The 22,337-nt window shown below is 51.4% G+C and overlaps 1 protein-coding gene across 1 annotated transcript; it reads right to left on the minus strand.

Moving 5' to 3' along the window:
- Positions 1-1,886: 1,886 nt before the first annotated feature.
- On the minus strand, positions 1,887-21,564 carry SLC41A1 (solute carrier family 41 member 1). Its single transcript, XM_081225701.1, has 10 exons — positions 20,699-21,564; positions 12,840-12,947; positions 11,640-11,711; positions 10,851-10,995; positions 10,566-10,712; positions 9,804-9,951; positions 8,878-8,957; positions 8,229-8,363; positions 7,772-7,920; positions 1,887-4,470 (listed from the first exon to the last, which is right to left on the minus strand). The coding sequence occupies exons 1-10, from the start codon at positions 21,071-21,073 to the stop codon at positions 4,285-4,287; spliced, it is 1,545 nt and encodes a 514-aa protein (XP_081081827.1). The 5' UTR covers positions 21,074-21,564; the 3' UTR covers positions 1,887-4,284.
- Between the last annotated feature and the right edge of the window lie 773 nt (positions 21,565-22,337).

Raw genomic sequence — 22,337 nt, forward strand, 5'->3', positions numbered from 1 at the left:
CCCAGACCGGGGCACGAACCCGTATCCCCTGCATCGGCAGGCGGACTCTCAACCACTGCGCCACCAGGGAGGCCCTAGGGAGGCTTGTTTTTAAATGTCCACTGGAAGATATTGTCTATTTCTGTAGACAATTATCATTTTGCAGCAATACAAGGTGTCTCAAGGGCAAAACTGAGATAACAGGCACCATATTTTTGACCATTTCAGTACGTTTTAATGTTCTCTACACAGGGACATCTTGGCCCCCTCTTTCATCTGGCTCCAGGCATGGTGGGAAGGCACTGGGCTGAGAGAATCCTGGGTGTGAATCTATGACCTTGGGCAAGACACTTAACCCCTCTGGGCCTCAGTTTCTCGCTTGTAAAATGGTGATAATATCTTTTTTGCAAAGTTACGAGAGATAATATTGAAGTTGTAAATGAGGCTATTATTTAAAAGTATATCATAGAGTATAATATGCTATATATTAAATATTATACAAATAGTAATTAACAAGCAATTATCCTCTCTCCACTAACCCTTAATGGCCTTACTAGCATATTACTGCTTTGAAGAGTTAGTCCCAGAGTCCAGGCCCGTTATAAAAGGCTGATTTCTTAAATGTTTTCACTAGAAAAAAAAGGGTAATTATGTGACATGATAGATGTGTTAACTCAATGGGGGGAATCCTTTCACAATGTATTCATATATTAAATCATGTTATATACTTTAAATATACTGCAACTTTGTCAATTATATCTCAAAGCTGAAAAAAAAAGGGCTGATCACCAAGCTGGGTAATGCTCAGCACTCTGTGCTATATACCATTGTCAAGGATCCTTGGGGGAACGTGTCCTGCTCGGGCAGTGGTTCCCAGCAGAGGCTTTGGAGTCAGGCAGATCTGGGTGGGACTGCACTGTGACTCTGCCCTTCCCTATCTGCCATCGCAGAAAAACTGCTTCGTCACAAACGTGTGTCTCAGAGGGTTGTGTTATCACCCCCTGCCTTCCAAACTCCAGTCATGCGAACCATTTGTAGTTCCCCAAAGCACCAGGCTCACTTCTCTGCTTAGCTTACTGTTTCCTCTCCAGCATGGTTCTCTCCTCCTGCATGCTGCTCCTATTCTTGATGGCTTCCTCTAAGACTTCCCTGCCCTTCAAGACTTGGTTAGGTGTCCTTTCTGTCTGCCTGTTCCCCAGCCACCCTCGGTTTACCCCTATGGTCAGAGTATTGACATTGTCTAGTCATTGGCCCACCTCCCCCTCACTTCAGAGTTGACTAGTATGCTGGGGTTTAGTGTATGCCAGGCACAGTGTCTAGTCCTTTACGTCAATTATCTTACTGAAGTTGCTTAATAACCCTAGGAAATACGTATTAGTACAGATGAGGAAACTGAAGCTCAGAGAGGGTAAATGGTTTGCTCAAGGTCACACAGATCAATGCAGAAGATCTGGGATTTGAATTCACGCCTGACTCTAAACCCTTTGCAGTCAATTGTAAATTTTAAGAGTTTACAGGGTTGAGCACAGTGAAAGCACGTGCAACTACTCAGCAAAGAATGGCTATTATTATTTGACCCAAGCAGATTATAAACCTCTGGCGGGAAGGAATCTTAACCCATAGGTGCTTGCACCCTTTGCACAATACCCCAACCGAGGCTGAGTCAGTGTGTGGACAGCAAGGGCAGAGTAAGGCTTCTGGAATATGTCCCAGAGCAGCACTGATTGCTTCTCAATAAGTGGCTGATGTTTTCTATCATGCATCTCTGTATTTAAGAAATATTTCATTTCTTGTTGCACTCTGGCCCCTTTCCACTTCCATGCGAGGAGGGGGTGGGACTACAGAGGGGGCCCAAAGCAACAGTGGAAGCTGCTTTTTTATGAGACACACAGGAACCACCAGCCACCTAAATAAACGTCCTCTTTATTTTACCAAATATAATTTATCAGTTACGTTGACATTTGTCAATTCAGTTATAGTCACTATAAATAACTGTCGTAGGACACAGTTCTGTAACTTTTTAAGGATAGAAGAGTAAACCAATGTTGCTCCTCACAGCCGGGCCACAAGTCGATGCAGTTTGTGCAATCGGGGGAAAAGAAATGGATCTTCCATGAAAGTCATGAAGTCCCCTTTCTTTCCCTCTCACCCCACAGTCCTCCCTCTGCTCACACACTCAGGGCTTGGGGCACGCCTACCTTCTTGCTTTTGTGGCAAAGGACACTCCGGAATCCCCCAGGGCAGCCTGGCTGAACTCCAGAGATGAGGAAGTGGTGAGTGACTGGGGCAGGGGTGACTGCACACCACAGGGACACAGCCTCAGGGGCGGAAGAGTTGGTTTTGGTGCCTGTATAAGAGTCTGTGTGCAAATGGGTTTGGAGGTGGAGGACAAGACGAAAGAAGGCCTGAGGAAGAGCAGGAACAAGGCCAGGATGGTGTTAATAAACTCTGCTGGACACACCCCCAGCTAGATAACCTCTACGATTCCAATTCTAAAGTTCTAGGCTCTGGAAGGTGGCCTGGGTGGAAATGGAGGGAGAGGAAAGTCTCTGGAGGTAAAGGGCAAGTTCCTGGGATGAGGCATGGTAGTGGTAAAAGTCAGGGTCACTGCCTAGTCTTGCCCTGGAGATGGGCCCTTTAGGCTACAGAGCGGAGGGCTTAAGGGAAAGCTGTGGATAAACAGGCTAGAAAAAACCTGCATCCAAATGCCCAGATTTGTACATGTGAGTGTGGACAACAGAATCCTGATCTGTTCACGGTAACGTGTGGGAAAAGTGCAGAGACTCCAGTGTTCTCCCAGTCTTGTGCTGGGCAGAGAAAAGTGGAAGCAGTCAGTTGATATCCAGCCTTCTAGTTCTGAATCCTCTTTTGGGTGGCTGGTGAGGAGATGGAGGGAAGGGAGGGTGAGGAAGGGGAGTTTAGGGAAATCAGCAGTGGCTGAGCAATGGGGCCAGGGGCTCTAGCTGTGGTCAGTGTTGTACGGAAGTGGGATCCAGGAGTGGAATCTAGAGGCGGAACCTGGCTCGGTGACAAAGATGGAAATACAGCGAGGAAACTTTCTCTGCCAGGTTGAAAAGGGCACATGGCCTTTATGTCTAGGAACGAGGCGAGGTTAGAACTGTGTTTCCCTTACTGCTGGCTAGTCAGGGCCTGTGCAAACAGGACCTAACACATAGTAGGCACTCAATAAATAGCGCTCAACAAATGTTTCAGACCGTGCCTGCAGAAGAGCTCCTCTTGGGGAGGCTGTGTATTTGCTGAATGAATGAATGAATGAATGAGTGAGTGAATGATGTATGTGGGCAGAAGCCAAGAGAGAGGAAAACTGACCTCCATGGCATGAAAGAATGAGCGATTTCAGGAAGTGACAGGGTCTAAGGTGACCACGTGATCATGTCTTCAGGAGAAACAGCAGCAGTGAAACACCCCTGGTTGCCCTCAACCTCCTAACCATTTTCCACATACCCATTCTCCGTCCCTCATCTTGGAACCCAACCTGGCAAGCTCTGGGAAAGGTCGTGCTTAGAAACAATTAGAGAGAAAGGTTGAACAGAGATAATCAGTTCTCTGGGCCCAGGGAGGATGTAGATCTTGGCAAACTATGGGTAGACGTGGGTCAACAGGCAGACCAGGCCACTGCTCATTTCTTCCTGGATGAGACAATCAATTGGAAAAAAGATCAAAGGGAGGGGTTGGTGGTATTTATCAGGCAATTGGGTAAGGAGCATGTACACAATCTAAGTCCACCTCATTCTTTTTGAGAGCAGGGTAGAGAATAGGGCTAGGATTATTTGGGGCCAGGAGCAGCTGTCTCCTGCTTAGTGCTCTGAAGTTGGTCCATTTCTAGAAAAAGTATGTGTGTGTGGGAGGGGAAGGGAGAGTGACACTTATCCCTCTGTTCAACCGAAAAGAAAAAAAGAAAACAAAGACAAACCCCCAAAACCAGAGCCCACTCACAGAGGCTGAGTTTGCTAAAGCTAAACCAAATGTCCCCAGATCCCAGATGGAAACCCCTGCTCCAATCCACTGCACCTGGAGGCACCCACCATGAAATTGCACTTGGTGATTGTCTCAAAAATCTACTTGTACTATTCATCTCAGTCCATCTGTCCTGCCTGAATTCTTGCTCTACAAACTTGGCTCAATGTATAAAAATTCCCATTGAAAATAATGAGAATTCGGTATCAAAGTGAAGTCCTAGAAAGAGGTGGGAGTGTCAAGTGGGGTGGGGTGGGGGAAGAGAAACCAAAAAAAAATTTCACACAGAAAGTGCAGAGAGGTGGAGAGAAGGCTGAGTGACCAGGCTTAGTCCCCGACATCTGTGTCTCGGTCCCCAATGAGCCAGAGGACATGGAAGCTGAGTGCTAGGAGCCCAGTGCCAAGCAGGTCCCCCAGGGCTGTCAAGTACGGGATGGAGAAGTTGTCCGGGTCCAGGCCCCGGCCCCACATCCAGTGCACCATCCAGTCTGCGATGTACAGGAGAATCAGCACCTGGAGAAACAGAAGGCCCCAGCCTGCAGCCATCCCCTCTCTCCAGGGGGAGACAGAGGCCACGCGATCAACCCATTCATTGCATCACAAGGCTTGGCTATCCACAGTCCTTAAGCTGGGACTGCTCATCTCTCCGCCCCAGCAACCCCTCTATGTTCCTTCACCCCACAGTGACCACCTTGAACAGATGACAGGGGTAATTTGAGTTCTTTGGGAAGGAAGATGCCCCTACTCCCTGGAGTTTCCCACATCAGCACCCAAATTTACCAAACAAGAGGCTTCCTAATCGACATCCTACTGGTTGCAGGAATTCAGCCCTCTTGCCTCTAATTCTGGGTCATCCTATCCTCAGGTCACTCCAATTCTTGCCATGTTGGCCTCTTTGGGAGCCCGGCAGGGGGCTGGGGGTTGGAGTTTGCTTTTCATACAGGGATTTGTCCTCAGAGCAGAGTGGAATAAGGACGGCGTTTGAGGCTGCTGCCGGCACAGCTGTCTGAGTAACAGTTGATTATCCCAAGCTGCCTTCCTCCTGACCCTTCCCATTCTGCTGTTGTGGGTGGGCTCAGAGAATGCAAGTTTATTTTAACATTAGTCCTAGCAAAACAGAATTAAGAATAAGTCGGCTAAATACAAAGCAGACAGTGCGTACCAGTTCCAAAGACATTTTGGATTATCTGCTGCTTTGATTTATCTGTGCCCTCGCTTTTCTTCCATTACTACAGAAAATTAAGAATGATCTAGGTTAGAACCTTGCTAGTGGGCCCAGGACCAGTAGCATCAACAACAGCTGGGAACTTCTGAAAAATGCAGAATCTCAGGCCTCAGGCTGGATCTCCTAAATCAGAATCTGCATTTTAACAAGATTCACACGCACTTTTACGTTGGTGATGAACCCGGTCTAAAATATTCTGGTGGAGTGGGCTGGCCTGCATCTTTTATATCGTCTGCATAATTCCTGACATTTGGGGATCCCCAAATGACTGCATCTGTGTGAGAACGAAACGGTTTCTAACGGTAAAGCTCCAACACAGTCATTTGGGAGGTTTTACTCCTGACTGTACTTTGTAAATACTGTGGTATGCAAATTCTGCCCTGAGGGGCTCAGATGCCGGAACCAGGGCCACTGGGGGATCCAGAAGCCAGAAGTGATACCTGTTTTTAGGCAAACTTGGTTGCTCTCCTGTCTTCTCTCCAAGGAAGCCAGAGGTTACAGTTCCAGCACCTTCACGTTCCACCTTGCCCCACACACAGCTGCTTTGGACTCCTGTGGCCCTGGCCCCAGCCCTGGGTGAGGGCCAGCCCCCCATAACTTCACACCCTTGCCAGCAGCTGCAGAAGCATCCCAAATAAAGAGCGTGGCCAGAAGGGCTTCGGGACATATCCCACGAAGGGAATGGCAGCAGCTGTCCCCACATTCCAGCCTCCCGAGCAGGCCCTGGGACACATGGCTGGGAGGGGGCAGCGAGGGGATCAGGAAGAACCTTTAGAGGGGATCAAGAGCCATGCTCCGGCCCTGCACAGGCTAGAGAAGACAGCAGAGGTGAGAGTGTCCCCCAGCGTGTTCACAATGGGGAATGAAGCCGGGCTCATCCTTCCCGACGTGGCCAAGGGCTACCCTCCAGCTACAGACCCTCGGCACACACACCTTCCCTTTTCCCACCGAGTGTGCTTCACCCCAACTCACAATGGAACGTGGCAACGTGGGTAACTGCCGCGGGGAAACTGCATGTGGTTGGCCCAGCCCTTGCTAAGATGTCCTAACACACAACATTTCTAAAGTTGGGGATGAGGGGTTGGAGCTATGGATAAGGGCTTACCAATAGGGGACTGGTTAAATGAAACTATGGCACGTCCATACAACAGGAGAGAACGCAGCCATAAAAGTCAGGGTGCTCTGCTCTTCACATATGGGTGTGGAATGATCTCTAAGATAAATTGTTAAGTGAAAAAAGCAGGGTGTGGACAGCATGTATAGTGTGCTAACATGTGTGTTTAAAAAAAGGAGAAAAATAAGAAAAATATGTACGTTTGCTTGCATAAATATAGAATAAACTTGAAGGATACATAAGAAACAGATATAGATAAACAACAAGGTCCTATTGTATAGCATAGGGAACTATATTCAGTATCTTGTAATAAACCATAATGGAAAAGAATATATATATTCTTATATCTATATATATTCTTATATATATATATTCATATTCATATATATATATATATATATAAAACTGAGTCACTTTGCTGTACACCAGAAACTAACACAACACTGTAAATCAACTATACTTCAAAAAAAAAAAAAAGAAACAGATAACACCAATGGCCTGTGAGGAATAGAACTGGATGGCTGGAAAAAGGGGAGAAAAGACTTTTCACTGAGGTTTCACTATGAACCTTACAAATTTTTTGAACTATGTGACTGTTATTACCTATTCAAAAAGCAAATCTGTAGAAATTGAAAATGTGATACTAAGGGTGAGTTTGGCTATAAAGGGGTTGCATAAGGGGGGCTTGTGGTGATGGAACTGTTCTGTATCTTGACTGTGGTGGTGGTTGCATGAATGTACATGTGATAGAATTGCAGAGAACCACACACACACACACACACACACACACACACATACACACGAGTGCATGTTAAAACTGGTGCAATGTGAATAGCTTTGTGCATTGTACCAACACTGATTTCCTGGTCTTGATGTGCTATAATTATGCAAGATGTTACCACTGCAGGGAACTGGGTGATCAGTACATGGGATCTCTCTACATTTTTGGGGGCAACTTCTTGAGAATATATAATTATTTCAAAACAAAAAGTTGAAAAAAAAAGGTAATAAAAAGCCAGGAGAAAGCATCCTAGTATTACAGAATGGCAAGCCTGGATGGGATCCAACAGATTATCTAGTGCAGTGGTTTTGACATGTTTTCGAGCTGTGAAACCCTTTATTCAAATGAAATCTCCCAAGGAACCCCAGCATGTGAACAGAACCACATGGAGCTGTGTGGCCAGGCTAGTGAGGGTGGCACCTGCCTGAAGTCCACCACCTCTGGTCCACTCCTCTCAATTTACAAATGTATCACTGAGCCTCAGAGAAGTAAAACAACTGAGCAAAAGTCACACAGCATGTTAGTGACTTTGCTGGAACTACAGTCTGTTCTCCTGAGCCCCTGTCCAGGGTTTACTGGCCACACAGTCACAGAGAAAGAGTTGGAAGACTCTATCTGGGCCAAGCCTGGACCTCCCCTCCCATCCCTGCAGGGCAGCCCTGGCCCCCGCCCCCGTGCCCCTGCCAGTCCGTACCTGGAGCAGTGCAGCTGTCATGTAGAAGATGATGAAGATGAGTGTGAGAGTGGTGTGCCCGCCCTGCAAACAGCTGATGGTGTAGAGGAATACCAGGTGTCCTGGGACCACGAGGAGAAAGAGGACCCGGGCCGAGCGAGAATTCACATCTGGAACCAGGGGTGAGACGGTGTGAGGAGGAGTAGGGGAGGAGGAGAACTGGCTCCAAGAGGCCTTTCAAAGTCAGGAGGTACCACGCTACACTCCAGGGCAGCAGACAGCTGACTATCTCTATGTCTCCATCCCATGGTCCCCAGCCCTCAGGGTGTCCCAGGAAAGGACAGCCTTCCTGCCTGGGCTCTGCCCTCCAGAACAGCTGGTACATACAGCCCAACAGAGAAGGAGAACCTACATATGCAGGCCCCAGCTGTTTCTGAAGTGATGGAGTGAACCTAGGAGGTGGGGACTCTGGAATTACCGGGACTGAAGAAGGTGGTACAAGGGCTGGGGCAGCGGCGAGGGGCTTGCCCAGTGTTCTCCCCTGGCATCCCGTTCATGTGGAGGAAGGTGGAGATGCGGCTGGCCTGCACAGCCACCAGATTGCCCCCAACACCTGCGGAGACACATAAGACCTGAGACGTGGGGGTGGGGAGTGGGGAGGGCATGATCCATTCACCAGACCCCAGGAAAAGAGTGAGACACTAAGAAGGAAGACAAAAGACACCCTTCCTTCCAGGGAGTCTTCCAGGCTCCCCCCATCCTCCATGCTATGGAGATGTGGCAGTCCTACGTACTACTAACACGGCTGAGGGTGCAGGAAGGGACACAGGTGATCTGCAGACTCAGGGAGCCTGCCTTCTCCATCAATGCAGAGTGTGCACCTGTGGTCAGACACAGCCGAGGGGACAAGGCCCTGCCTGGCTCAGCCCCTCTCCAAAGCTCTGCGTTGACCCAGGCATCCAATGCCCATGCGCTGGTTCCAGTAACCAGTTTCAAGTAGCAGTTCAAGTCGTGAACTATCTGAGCTGGACTCTCTTGCCTCCTGGAACCCTGACTGATACAAAGCCCCCCGAATCCTCTGATCCCGCCCTCTTGTTTCCCCTAGGCAGCTAATGCCAAGACCTCACCATTAATCACAGGTGTGAAGACAGCCATCCCTGCAAAGTTGGGGTCTGAGACAGTCTTGTCCAAGATGAGGCCTCCCACACTACACAGACACAAAGACAAGACACAAAGACCACTGAAGGCTTCTGTTCCGGTCCCTGGGATGAGAGGTACAGGTCCATCTGGACGTGGGCAGCAAGGTGGCTCCCAGGAGTCCCTTGTCCTTCCAGTCCTCGCCTCCCCTCGCCAGACCAGCTGATGCTCCTGACATACACACTGGCGCAGCACCCCGAGCAAGCTGGGGCAGGCAGCTGTCTCCTTTACCCACCTCCCAAGTTGGCTAGAGGAGCCGCCTGCTGTTCTGCCTGCTCAGTGTGATTTCTCCTTCTGGTAACAGTGCTGGGCTTTTCCTCAGGGAACCACCTCTCTCAAACTCAGTCACTGTGGTTCGAGTGACACTGCTCCAATGATGGCAAGGCCCCAGGCCCATCCAATCAGAGCAGCACATCCCTAAGGCCACAGTGATTGGTTCAGGGATAGCCACATGACTGGATGACAGGCAATGACATTCTATAATGGGATTCTGCAGAACTGTTGAGAGAAAGAATCCCTGCTGGAATTAGTAAGCGTAAGGAAGTGCAAACCTGAAGCTGCAGGCCAACACAGAGAAAAGCAGAGCTGAGACATGGAGAATACTGGGGCCCTAATGATATCATTTATGTCCCTGAATCCAGCTGTGCCTCTTTAGTTCTCTAAGCCAGTGTGTTCTGCTTTCTAATGAAACCCATTTCAGATGGCTTCTGTCACTTGCACCAGAAGGACCCGTGACTGATCCACTGTTGAAGGCATTTCTAGGGTCTGTGCCACACTTCCTCTTACCGGGGCTTAAAAGTGAGTCTGTGGAAGGGAGAGGGGAGGGTGAGGGTGGGCATCAAGGGCCCGAGCCTACCTGCTGATGGCCATGGCAATGATGACAGGCTCCCAGCCTGAGTACAACACCTCCCTTGTGACTGGGCTCTGTCGAGCCAGCACCACCCAGACAGGGAGCAGGGCCACGAAGAAGGCACACACCAGGGGGTAGATATATTGCCAGACATCTGAGAGAGGCAGAGATGGGAGGGAAGTGAGCATTGCGGCTCCCTGCTCCCAGCCTCCCCTTGGCTCAGCCTGCAAATGCCCCAACAGATCAACAGTAACACCATGCTAAATGCCAGTAAATGTATTACCTCATTTGATGCTCACTGTAAACCCGGGAGGTAGATGGGGCCAGCCTTTTCCATTTGTAGATAAGGAAACCAAGGTGAAACCTCCTCAGACGTTGAACTTATTAGGGGCACAGACCAGATCCTAGGTTTCTTGCTTTGATTCCCCAGAAATCCCTATCTCCCCTCCTCTTCTTCATTTTGCAAGCAGATTCCAGCCTTTAGTTCCTTTCCTTTGCCCTTTCCCCCTTACCCCTCCAAGATAAGTAAGAATATACAGCACCTAGCATATTTCTCAAATACTTTCACCCCTGCTCCTGCTGCCTGCATGAATTTGAGGTAAGTACTTAGCCTCATCTCTCTAAGGCAGGGAGTTATTACAAACTGTGCTCCAACCAAATAGTTAAGAACATAGAAGAAATCCTTACACATGTGCAAGCCCACTACCATCTCTCCCAATCCCACCCAGGAGTCCACCCTGGTCACACCCTTGATTGCCTCAGCCTCACCCTGCTCCAGGTAGAGTCCCCAGCTGATGCCTGAGAGCAGTGCCAAGGTGATGAGGTCTCCCAGGCTGGCAGCAATGGGCGTGGCCACATTGTCTGGGTTGATTCCAATCTTGCGAGAGCCAATGATGACTCCAATCATGATCATGCCTGGGGAGGAAGGAGAGGGGCCAGGCAGGGTAAGAAGAGATAATGGGGTATCAACCAACAAAAAGAGAGATTGGAGGTTTAGTTGACACCTCTGGGGCAGCCCTTCCTACGCCCCTGCCCCTCCCTTCCCTTCCTTACCCAGTACCAGGGAGGCAATGAAGGCCGTGGCCACGCTGCTGGCACAGAGCAGGAAGGCATGTGGGATACTGAAGTGGCCGTCAGGGATCCAGCCAAAGATGACGGCTGCGAGGGACGCCAGGAAGCCCACCACCGTGGCCTGCACCTGAGGAGGGGAGTGGTAACTCAGAGAGCAGAGCGCGTCTTAGCTGAGGTCACTGAGCACTTAGCCAGACCTCTTCTTGCCCTCAGCAGCCCCAGGAGGCAGGCGGGGCTGGCCTGTCCAGTCCTCCCAGGCTGGAATGATGTCTTTATTTATTTAGTTTCACACCAGACACCAGTACTGGGTAGTGCACCCTGCAGGAACCCAGGACATGTTACTGGCTGAATGAGTGTTCCTCTGGGGATTGGGGGAGGTTCAAAAGAGCCTGAGACTTCAGTCCAGACACAAGGCCTGGGACTCAACGGGGAAGACTCCCAGTTCGGAACCTGTGTGGCCTCATGGGGAGATGGGACCACAGCAGTCAAGGACCGTCAGCACTCCTGAGTCTCCTCCTGAGTCTGATCTGTGGGGACACAAGTCCTCTGCACCACTGGAAGCCAAGGACTGACAGTGGAGATACTGGGGTCCCTCCCATCCTGGCTGGTTTTCTGGGAAAACTGGTTACCTCCTGGAGTCCCTTTGGGAGAAGCCAGCTCAGCAGGATGCTGGAGCTTTACTCAGGAGCCGGCAGGGGCTGACTTAAGCCTTTCAAATTCCTGACCAGGGAGGAAGCTTAGCCCCACCGTCTCTGGTCCCTGCTCTCTTACCTGGATGAGGGCCATATTCCCAGTGATCATCCGCCAGAGCTCCTTGGGTGTGTCCATGTGCCCGACGTTGGCCTGGGAGAGGGAGGACAAGGGTCTGGAGCTCCAGGCTGGAAAAGGCCTGCAGCTCCATCCATTAGGACCTTGCCTGGATCAGCAGGCAGTGCACGTGACCTAAGACTCTGGGACCAGGACATGACCCCCAGGGAAAGTGAAGCAGGGTCGAGGGGCTGGGGTGAGAGGGAAGGAGCAAAAGAGCCTTGAGCTCCTGCCTCTGGCTGGGGTTGGGAAGGGGGCTCCCAAGGCAGCCTCTTCTCCCCTCCTCTCAGGACGGCCACTGAGCAGAGGCCGATTCCATGCTCTGCCCTGCTCACCTGGGCAGCTCATTCCCACATGGGTTAAAATGACCTGATCCTTCCCTGGCTCTGAAGCCAGCTTGCCATCTTAGGGGAGAAAGGTCAGCTGCTGGTGCAGGACGGAGGCCACGGGAGTGTTTGGGAAGGAGTGAGGCGGCATGGGAATAGGCCAGGAGGGCAAGCTGGGGAGGGCTAGGCTGGCTGCCACTTCTCTCTGCTGCCTTCTCCAGGCTCATGGCCATGCAGGGACACCCCTGTCACTTGGCTCCCCTGGCCTCCTGAGTTTTACTGCTTCCTGCCTCCCACCCCATGGGGCCTGTATCTGGTTCAGTCTCCGAACCATGACGGCCGATCCGATCTAAGAGTTTGGGGAGGTGGGAGTGATGAGCAGCCCCTCTTCATCTATTCCCTTACAGAAGAGCGGCCTGCCATGGGGGAAAGGGAATGGGATTGGAGGGGGGCTGGGGAGGCCTGGCTCTGCTCCTACCCAGCTGCAGAGTAGGGCTGGAGATCAGAGGAGGCCCCCATCTGTGCAGGTGGAGGGACCAGCATGATGCTCGCCTGTCAAAGCTGCACAAACAGTCACGAGGCGGGTTGTGAAGCAGGGGGTGGGGCAAGAGTCCAAGGATGGCTGGGACATCCAGAAACCGAGCCTGGGAACCACTCTGGGCAGGGAGCTCCTGCCCAGGAGCAGGACAACCAGCCTGGGGTCTCCCTACTCCTTTCCACCCCAGACCCACACTGCAGACCTGGACAGTTGAGAAAGGCCTGTGGTGATCTCCTAGTCAGGCTCTGTGCTGCCCCCGAGTCCACTGTGTGCCCCATTCCTCCCAGCCAGGACACTCACTGCGGTGGAAAGCCTTGATGCCAGGGTCATTTCCAGGTTCCCCTTAAGCCCCAGCAGTGCAGGCACCAGGATGAAGACCTCTGTCACTTTCTGGAAGACTTCCCAGTGCTGCAAGGTGAAAACAGAACCCAGGCATTTCAGGGCCCCAAAGGGCTGGCATCGAGGTTGAATGTGAAACTGAGTCCCCCTAAAAGTGAGTTCCTGTTCCAAGGTTATGATTAATGGCTTTACCCAAAACGTTAATCCCTTTCTTGTCCCTTCTGACCTCAATCCTGTGTTAACTGAACACCCATCAGCCAGAGTCAGATGACTAAGATTGCTGAGGTCAATCATAACATCATTAACGTACAGACTCAGGCTGTTTCTCTAGGTCAAAATGAGCTAACAGACCCTTGGGTCATGGACCACCAGACCATAGACTCTTAAAAGGTAGGCATCCTGAGTCCCAAAAGTACAATTAAGAAATGTCACAAGATGATGACTAACCCCAGCTTCTTTGTTCTTCCCCTTTAAATCCCCCTCACTCAGAGACCAAGTGGGAGTGGATCTGAGGCTTTTCTCCCACTCCCTTGCTTGGTGCCCTGCAGTAAGCCCTTACTTTGCTGCAAACCTGCTGTCAGAGTTTGGCTTTCTGTGCTGTGGGCACACGAGCCCTTGTTCGGTTACAACTGGATAGTCTGGGAGCAGGGGCTTGAGGAGGAAATGGAATCGGCAGGGAGTGAGCACGTCAGACGCCTTTCCCCCAGGAACTCTGGAAGCAAACCAAGTCCATGGTACTCCAAACAACAAAGCCCCCCCCTCCTGCCACCCAGAACAGGGGAGACGTAGAGGGTCCCTTCCAGTCAGGAGGCCCTAGCCCGTCTCTGCTTCTTCTGCCTGCTTTGTGGAGCTGGGGGAGAAGATGGCAGGGACCCACACAGCTGAGTCACCCCGGGCTGGCTTACACCCCAGAACTCCTTTGCGATCTCCCTTCAAATTGTCTTCAGTCTGGTTTCTCTGTGGCCTCAGCCTTGAGCGGTGTTGTCTCAGCTGTTGAGCACTGGGCTCCATGGGGCTGGGGTTGAGGAGATTACAGAGTTTGTTTGGTTTCTATCTATCTCCAAGGGCTTTGGGCCTCAGCCACAGCAGCTCTCCTTTAGAACAGGCTCTGTATGAAGACCGTGGCCCCCAAACCTCAGAGTGTCGGTCTGCAAGAGGTTTTTCATTCCTCCTCTGCATTCTCTCACCCTACAGACCTGCCCCAATCTCTCAGTTAGGAAAGGTAAGTGTACCCCTGCAAGGAAGAGCACTGGACTGGGAGTCAGGAGACATGGATTCCAGCCCTGAGACCATCAGGCCTGGCTCTCCTACCTATTTCTTCAGCTAACATCTTTTAAGTCTGCACCATGTGCCAGCCTAAGGCTCTATGTGCATTTTCTCATTATATCCTATCAACGACCCAGTGAGGTAGGAGCTATGTTTATCCCACTTTGTAAATGCTGAAACTGAGGTTCAGAGAGCACTGCACTCCTTAGTGCTAAGAAGGAAAAATGTAGGAGCCAGGATTGGTTATTTGAAAGTTACTTTAGTCGCAACTGAAACTGAAGACTTGCAAAAAAAGGCTGGGACTGTGTTACCCCGAGGGCAATGTGGATTCCCTTCCCTGTGCCTTTATCTGTTTTAAGAATGGAAAGCCTCCAGGTTTGGAGAGGGGAGGGGTCAGGAGGCCAGAAAGAGGTATGTAGGCTGATCAGAGCATCAAGGTCAGGAGGCAAAGTGCTCTAATGAGCAAAGGCGCTGGACTGGGAGTCTTGGGTCTCCCACAAGAGACCACAAGGATAGGCTTCATGCTGTGTCCCCAACATGCTCCCACAGAGACCAGCAGGGGTACCTTAGACAAGTTATAAGGGCCTTGAGCTCTTGACTATAGAAGGTACCCTTCAGGGACCAGATCAGATGGTCCCTAAAGGCAATTCCAGCACTGACAACTATAGTTAATGATGAGCAAGGCTGCAAATCAGACCCACAATGAGATATCACCTCATACTCATTAGGATGGCAACCATTAAAAAACAAAACAAAATAGAAAATAACAAGTGTTGGTGAGGATGTGGAGAAACTGGAACACTTGTGCACTGTCGATGGAATGTAAAATTGTACAACCACTATGGAAAACAATATGGCAGTTCCTTAAAAAATTAAGAAGAGAGCTACTATATGATCCAGCAATCTCACGTCTGGTATATACCCAAAATAACTTAAAGCAGGGTCTCGAAGAGATATTTGCACATCCATGTTCATAGCAATATTATTGACAATAGCCAAGAGGTAGAAGCAACCCAAGTGTCCACTGACAGATGAATGAATAAACAAAACATGATCTATACATACAAGGGAATATTATTCAGCCCTAAAAGGATGGAAATCCTGTTACATGCAACAACATGGATGAACCTTAAGGACATTATATTAAGTGAAATAAGCCAGTCACAAAAAGACAAATATTATATGATTCCACTTATATGAGGTATCTAAAGTATTCAAATTCCTAGAAATAGAAGTAGCATGGTGGTTACCAGGGGCTAGGAGGAGGGGGAAAAGGGAAGTTAATGTTTAATGGGTGTAGAGTTTCAGTTTTGCAAGATAAAAAAGTTCTGGAGATCTGTTTTGCAACAATGTGAACATACTTCACAGCATTGAACTATACATTAAAAATGGTTGAGATGATAAGTTTTATGTGTTTGTTACCACAGTTAAAAAAAAAAAAAAAAGAGGAGCACGGAAATCAGAGGGGGCTCAGGCCAGGATTAGAGTCCAGGGGAGGCTGGACGCTGGGGAGTCTTATAAAGGCAAGGACCTCTCTTTTCTTTTTCTTTTTTTTTTGCGGTACGTGGGCCTCTCACTGCTGTGGCATCTCCCGTTGCGGAGCACAGGCTCCGGACGCGCAGGCTCAACAGCCATGGCTCACGGGCCCAGCCGCTCTGCGGCATGTGGGATCTTCCCGGACCGGGGCACGAACCTGTGTCCCCTGCATCGGCAGGCGGACTCTCAACCACTGCGCCACCAGGGAAGCCCGGACCTCTCTTTTCTTGTCAGAGTTCTTTCTGTGGGTGTGTGTGGGGTGTTAATGGCAGGGGGAGTCCTTACCAGGACCCAGGGGAAGGGCTCATCTCACTAGGGCTGGAGCGTATCTGTACCTGAGCTCCTGGCCTAGCTCCTCATTGGTGGAAGGCGCAGGACTTTTTTAGGGAAGGCTCTTTCTGGAAACTAAGGATGGGAAAGAAACCGCCTGTCCCCCAGCCACAGTTGCTGAGCTTTCAGGCACCCACAGGAAGAGCCAGGAGGGATGCAAATCCCTTTTCATCCCTGGGCCCCCAAAGAGAAGGCAGCCCCAGTGAGCCCCGTCTACGCTGGAGGAACTCGGGGACTGTTGCTCTTGGACAAGGCCAGCCCATAGCTCTGGGGCGCCAGCTCCCAGCAGGCAAGGCCTTGCTCAGCTCTGCCTCCTCCTCCCTCACCTCAACTGGACACGCAGCTCCAGAGACGAAGAATTCTCTCTGCTCCCCTCTCCGCCCCTCATAAGGGGGGCTGACCCATAAGGGTGGTTTGGAAGCTCCGCTCAAGAGCCCAGCCTCATATCCCCTCCTCACTGCATAACACCTGCCCCTCCCAGCTTCCAAGCCGCAGACTCTGTGAAAAGCTTTGATCTCCAGGTAGGCGTATGTAAAATATGCGTACTTATTGGCAGAGTGAAGGAGCACGGAAAAAAATACTCCAAGTGCATGCCAGCAATATTTTCTGAATTGTTTGTAAGGTATATTGTTTGTCTTTACGATTAAGAAAAAAAAAATGTATGAAGCTCAGCTAAGCCCCTTCAGCTGCCACTATAAATACTCCCAAATCCCTGCGTCTCCCAGCTCACTCGCACCCTCTCCTTCCAGCTACACAAGGACCTAGAAGGGATAGGGTTTTAGCAGCTTTAAGTTTCGGGCCAGACAGGAAAGGAGAACCAGCGGCTGCAATGACAGCCCTATGCAGAAGTCTTCCCGGCCGGCCAGGATACAGCCCGGAACCTCACAGCCCCTGCGCCCCTACCCGGCAACGCCCTGAGCTGGCACTCGGGTCAGAGTAGCCAATGCCTACACACATACTTTCTTCACCCACCAAAGCCTCTCAAAGACGCAGCTCAGGCAGGGGAGCCTCTGACATGTATGTAAACGTGTACACACAGACACACACACACACACACACACACACACACGCACGCATGCACGGCTCTGGGAGAGCCCGGGAAGCAGGCTGCCCTGAGGTGAGGAGTGGGTAGAATGGGCAGGGGCCGACAGTGTCTCTTCTTCCTCCTTTGGCCTAATTCAGGCCCATCCTGTTCATCCTGGCTGGAAGTGCCTGCCCCTGAGGTCAAACCAGTCAGCCAAGCCTTCACCCACACCTTCCTGCTCTGCTGGGGATGGAAAAGGGCACGTTTCAGGAAGCACTTGGCGGGAAGTGGGGACAGAACACATCGACACTGCTTCTCAGAAATGCAGCTCTTCTTCGCTTTCCTTCTCAGTCTGTGGATACAGGGGAGTGAGGGCTCACTGGGCCCTGATATTTTGGGGGTCAGGGATGAGACAGCTCCCTTCACACTTAGAAATAATCCCAATTCAGAGCAATCACCCTAAGTCTCGCACCTCAGTGGCCCCGCTGCTACTTCATCCTGATACTTCCATCTTGCCTCTTCCATCCCTCACCTCTTCTGGCCTCAAAGACAGACCCCTGCCTGCCTTTGAGTGGTCTGCCCTGAGCCTTCTTCCCCTCCAGGGAGACAGCAGCAGGGAAGAAAGTCACAGCCTGGAAAAGCTGGAGTCAAGGACATGAAGAAGACTAAGATCCCTAGCAGCTCTGGGACCCAGGCTGTGGGAGAACCTGGCAAGTTGGGCTGGAGTTTACCTTTCAGGGTGAGGACTGGGTCAGCTCAGATTAGAGTAAACCCAACCTTCACCTGAGGCTTTCCCCCACCACCTGCAGACATCCTCTAGGCGTCCAAGGAGAAGGGCCTCAGGACAGCACCTGGGTACAGATGGCTGTATAAAGTGTGATAAAAGGGGTGGACGTGCAGAACCGGAGTGTCCTACCCAGGAATGCCAGCAGCCACGGGAGCAGGACGACCGTGAGAGGAACGCTGCCGCTTTCCCAGTCCACTCCCCTAAGCCCATGCTTGCCATCCACTTTCATCTTTGTAGACTCTTCCGTATACACAGCAGGAAAGAAAAGCCAGAGGAGGAGGTATTTCGGGGAGGGGGTGTCTCCTTTCCTTGGGATCCTCAGCAAGTGAGTAGTGAGTCAGGATAAGGAGCTGGGGATTCCAGTGAAGGTTGGCACACCACCTCCTGCCACCCCCATCCCTCAAAAGGCTGACAGAAGAGGGGAGAGAGATGCTCTGCAGCCGCCTAGGACCAAACCGGGAGGTGGGGCAGGGCATCTGCAGCATGGAGAGTCCCAGAGCCCAACCCCCTTCAATTCCAACACTGGGCCCAGTCCTGCTTTCCTTCCCAAATGCTACGGGAACTTTCAGCCACGGTGGGGAAGTTGCAGCAGACTGCAGTCCACTTAAACTTTTCCTACTTTTGGCCAGTACGCCAGCCCCTTATCTCACTGCAGAGGCTGGCTCTACAGGCTGAGTGGAGAGGAGGGCAGATAAGAGGAGAGAGAAATGGGCCTGGGGAAGAGACTGGGGCTTCTGCAGCAGTGGGGAAAAAAGGTGGGGGGGGCCCTGGACCAAGGAGACATCTGCACCAACATGGCCTTCTGCTCAGATGCTCTGAGACACTGGGGACACTCTACAGCCAGCTCCTCCTGATGGCCCCAGCCTCTTAGGGCCCCAGATTCTGTCCCACTGAAGGTCACCTTAGCTTGTGAAGGGGGAATGCGGTGTGAATCCTTAGAAATTGTCCTGCTTTTCCTGAATCCGAGATTGTCAGACACCCCTTTCGCCCCCTTAGATATGGAATAAGAATCTCCCTGTGGTCCCTGATCTTTCTGCTCCCACCCCTGCCATGATATCACTGCAGCCATCTGCAGGGCCTGCTCCAGACCAGCTGTGGCGGGAGGCTGGGGGAAGGGGGACAAGGACAAACCAGCCATTGTCTTCCATACCAACTGGACCTTAGCTTTGGGGTGAGCCTAGGTGCCACACTGAGGGCAAATGTTGGCCCTCTGTGGGCACAGCGGTCAGGCTCCAAAGATTCCCTACCTGGGTTTCTCAATGTCTCAGGACCATGGGTGAGGGGTGGAGGTGGGCAAGGTGTCAGAAGACTTTTCCAGCTCTAGAACTCTTTTCAATGTGTGAGATGGGGGGAGGGAGGGGCCCTCTAAGAACTTTTGTTCTTGCTCATTTTAGAATGTAACTCCAGCTGTTCCAGATTCCAGTCTACCTTGTTCTTCCGGGAAAGACAAAGAGAGCAGACTCCTCCCAGAGTCTTTAACCGGTTGGCGAACCACAGCCACGGTGAAGACCATAGAGGTTAATGGCGTAGGTTCTGAGTCAGGTGACCAGGGACAAGTTACCTAATCCCTCTGAGCCACAGGTTCCCTATCTACACAATGGAGATGGTTATGGTTCCTACCTCATGGGCCCACAGAAGAGGCCAACAGATGTTCCCCACTACCGTTCTTACTATCCAGGAAATAAAGCAAACCCTTTCCAGGTCACCACCAGATCCTGGTTCTATACCCTTTGGAGGCACCAAACCAGAACTGGAAAACTCTTAGAATGAAAACCAAGGCCACTGGAAAGGGATGGAAGAGGTGGAGAACTGCTACCCTGGTCTCATTTCTCCTTCTCCCATTACCTCCACTCACTGCCTTAGGAGAAGGAGCAGCTACCAGGGGGAGGAATCCAAAGCCCGCCTTCCTAGCTCCTGACATGAGGAACAATCCCCAAGATAACAGGTTAGGGGAGAGAGCAGGAATGACATAAACACCATCCTCATTAGCAACCGAAGGTGCAGTGTTCTCCTAAGGACTCAAGTCAAAGTGGTCCAGGTAGACACCATTGAAAGAACCACCTAGAACCTACACCCTGTTTCCTGGGACAAGGGCATGGTGAGACCTGCCAGCAGGACTCTCTGTATTACCACATGTATCATTGGTAGGGTTGGATGGGAAAAGGGGAGGGGATGCTGAACTCCATGTCCTCCTGAGAGATTCCATGAGAGATTATATTTTGTCCCCATATATGTCACATAATTAGCACTTCTATGTCTCATCACACCAACACCGCCCCCCCCCAAATCATGTATCAGACAGCATGTGCCCGCCCCCATTCCCCAGCAAGATCCTGCCAAGGTTACAGGCAGACAAGCAACACAAAATGCCTTTAAGAACCTTCCCACTTAATTTGAGACCCTCTTGGCAGCTGGACAAATTCCTGCCCAGCAGGGGGATGAAGGGGAGACTTGAAACTGAGCTTTCTCCTGTGAGTATCCTTGAAACCCCAAAGTAAAGGGAAAAGAAAGTATAAACAGGAGACCTATCTAAATGTCTCCTACTGAGCTGGGCTCAGCAGAAATGCCCAGGAGGGACGGCAGGCAACAACCCTATTCCATCTCTCCTCTTCCAAGCCTGAGCTCTGGAACCGATTCTGCTTCTGTTAAGCAATACTGCCCTGACCACCTCCCTGGGACTACTGAGCTTCCTCAAGGCTTCTGTAGAAACTAACTAGACGAAGAAGAAGCCAAGGACATGATCCAAAGGGAAAAGTACTCCAGGAAGCAGCAGCTGCTTCTGACAGGGAGGTGGAAGAAAAGCTCCAAGAGACGGTTTCCCGGGAGGAAAAGGTGGCTCCGGGCTCAGGGTCAAGAGCTGCCCTCCCCAGGTCCTACCTGTACGACGTCCAGCACCATGCCGGCAGCCACAGTCCCAAAGCCTGCCAGAAGGAAGGGAAACAGCACTTGCAGCCCGATGGAAAAGGAGGTCTCCTTGAGCGGCGAGGGTGGTGCGGGGCCATGGTCTGTGCTGACGTCGTCACTTTCATTGCTCTGGCTCCCGTTCTCCAGCAGGGCATCCTCCTCCCGAACCCCCTTGGCGTTGGCCCGAGACTCAATCACCACCACCTCTACCCCAGCCCCATCAGGCCCCAGGAACTCTGAGGTCCCGGCCAAGGGCTCTCGCCCGGGGCCATCTGAAGGGCAGGGTGAGGCAGGAGGGCCAGTCCCATTCAGCTGGTGGACGTCCTTCGGCTCCGGCTTAGAGGACATGACGGGAAGGGAGGAGGAGAAGGGGGAACTCTTCTCTCTTTCTTTGCTTTCTCTCCCTTTCTAACTCGGGAAAGAACTTAGTCTTGGGGTGAACCCAGGCTTGGTCGCCGCGGGACCTCTTCCCACGGCTCTCCGCTCCTATCAGGCGCTGCAAAAACTAATCCACCAACAGGCAGCCCCATCAAGCACTGAAGCCACGAGCTGGAGGGGAGCAAGAAACTCCTCACCAGACTCTGCAGCCAGCCACTAGGGGTGCAGATGCCTGACCCAGCTGGCCAGCGCTGTGCTTGGGGGAAGCTTCTCTGGCCTCTTAACTTCTTTGGTTCTCAGTGCAGGCTTCTCAGAGCAAGGGGCATCCAGAGTAGAAGAGCCCAGCTAAGTCTGGGGTGCCCTCTGAGGTGGCCCTTCTTTCATTAAAGTAGCTTGAGTTCAGATCTTTCAGAAGGCAGCCTCGGCCTGGGGCTGTGGCTCCTTCCCCTGCCTCTGGTTGGGCTCCTTCAGCTTCCCACAGCTCCTCGGGCTCTGCTGGTCCCAGGGCACTGTCTGCTGTCTCTCTCCTTTTTTCCAGAGATGTCCTTCCTTCCTGGGAAGACCTTGCACCTTCCCAAATGCCTGGTCCTTAAAGTCACAAGAATCTGTATGGAACACCTTATGTAGGAAGAAAGAAGACAAGAAAAAGAGAATGTTACGATACAGCAAAGGACAGCTCCTACTGGGAGAATCCTCCCACAAGGCAGGCATAAAGAGTTTGCTATTTGCCTTCCTTTTTTCATTAAATCACCCATTCCTGCCCTGTGACATCTGGATGCCCAGAGGGCACTACCCCTGCCATGCTCCCAACAGGCAACCCACTGCCTCACAGGGACCACCACTGTGGTCAACAGCAATGAGATGTGGCCAGCCTGGGATTAGGAAGATGCTGCGCAGGAGACCCTGGCATTGCCTTCTCAGCGACCGGGGATGGGAAGGGATGTCCTGGGGGAGATCCCCTCTTGAATGCCCATTAAGAACCCAAGATTATTAAGGTGTGGTCTCCCAGTGGGGTCAGTTACAAGTTCAGTCACAAGCTCCCTGTAGCCACCCTGCTGTAGAAAGTGATTGTTTACAGCCACACAGGGCAAATAAGCAGGGAGAATTTGATCACTGAGTGAAGGTCCCCAGACCCCTAAAAGCCCCAGCCCCTGAGGAACAAAAACCAACAACTGGGAGGACTTCCTGGGCAATGGGGCAAGGCTGCCAGACCAAGGCCAAGAGCCAGAGGCCT

Source organism: Mesoplodon bidens (genome assembly GCF_964165515.1).
Source record: "Mesoplodon bidens genome assembly, chromosome: 2".
Lineage (NCBI taxonomy): Eukaryota > Metazoa > Chordata > Mammalia > Artiodactyla > Ziphiidae > Mesoplodon > Mesoplodon bidens.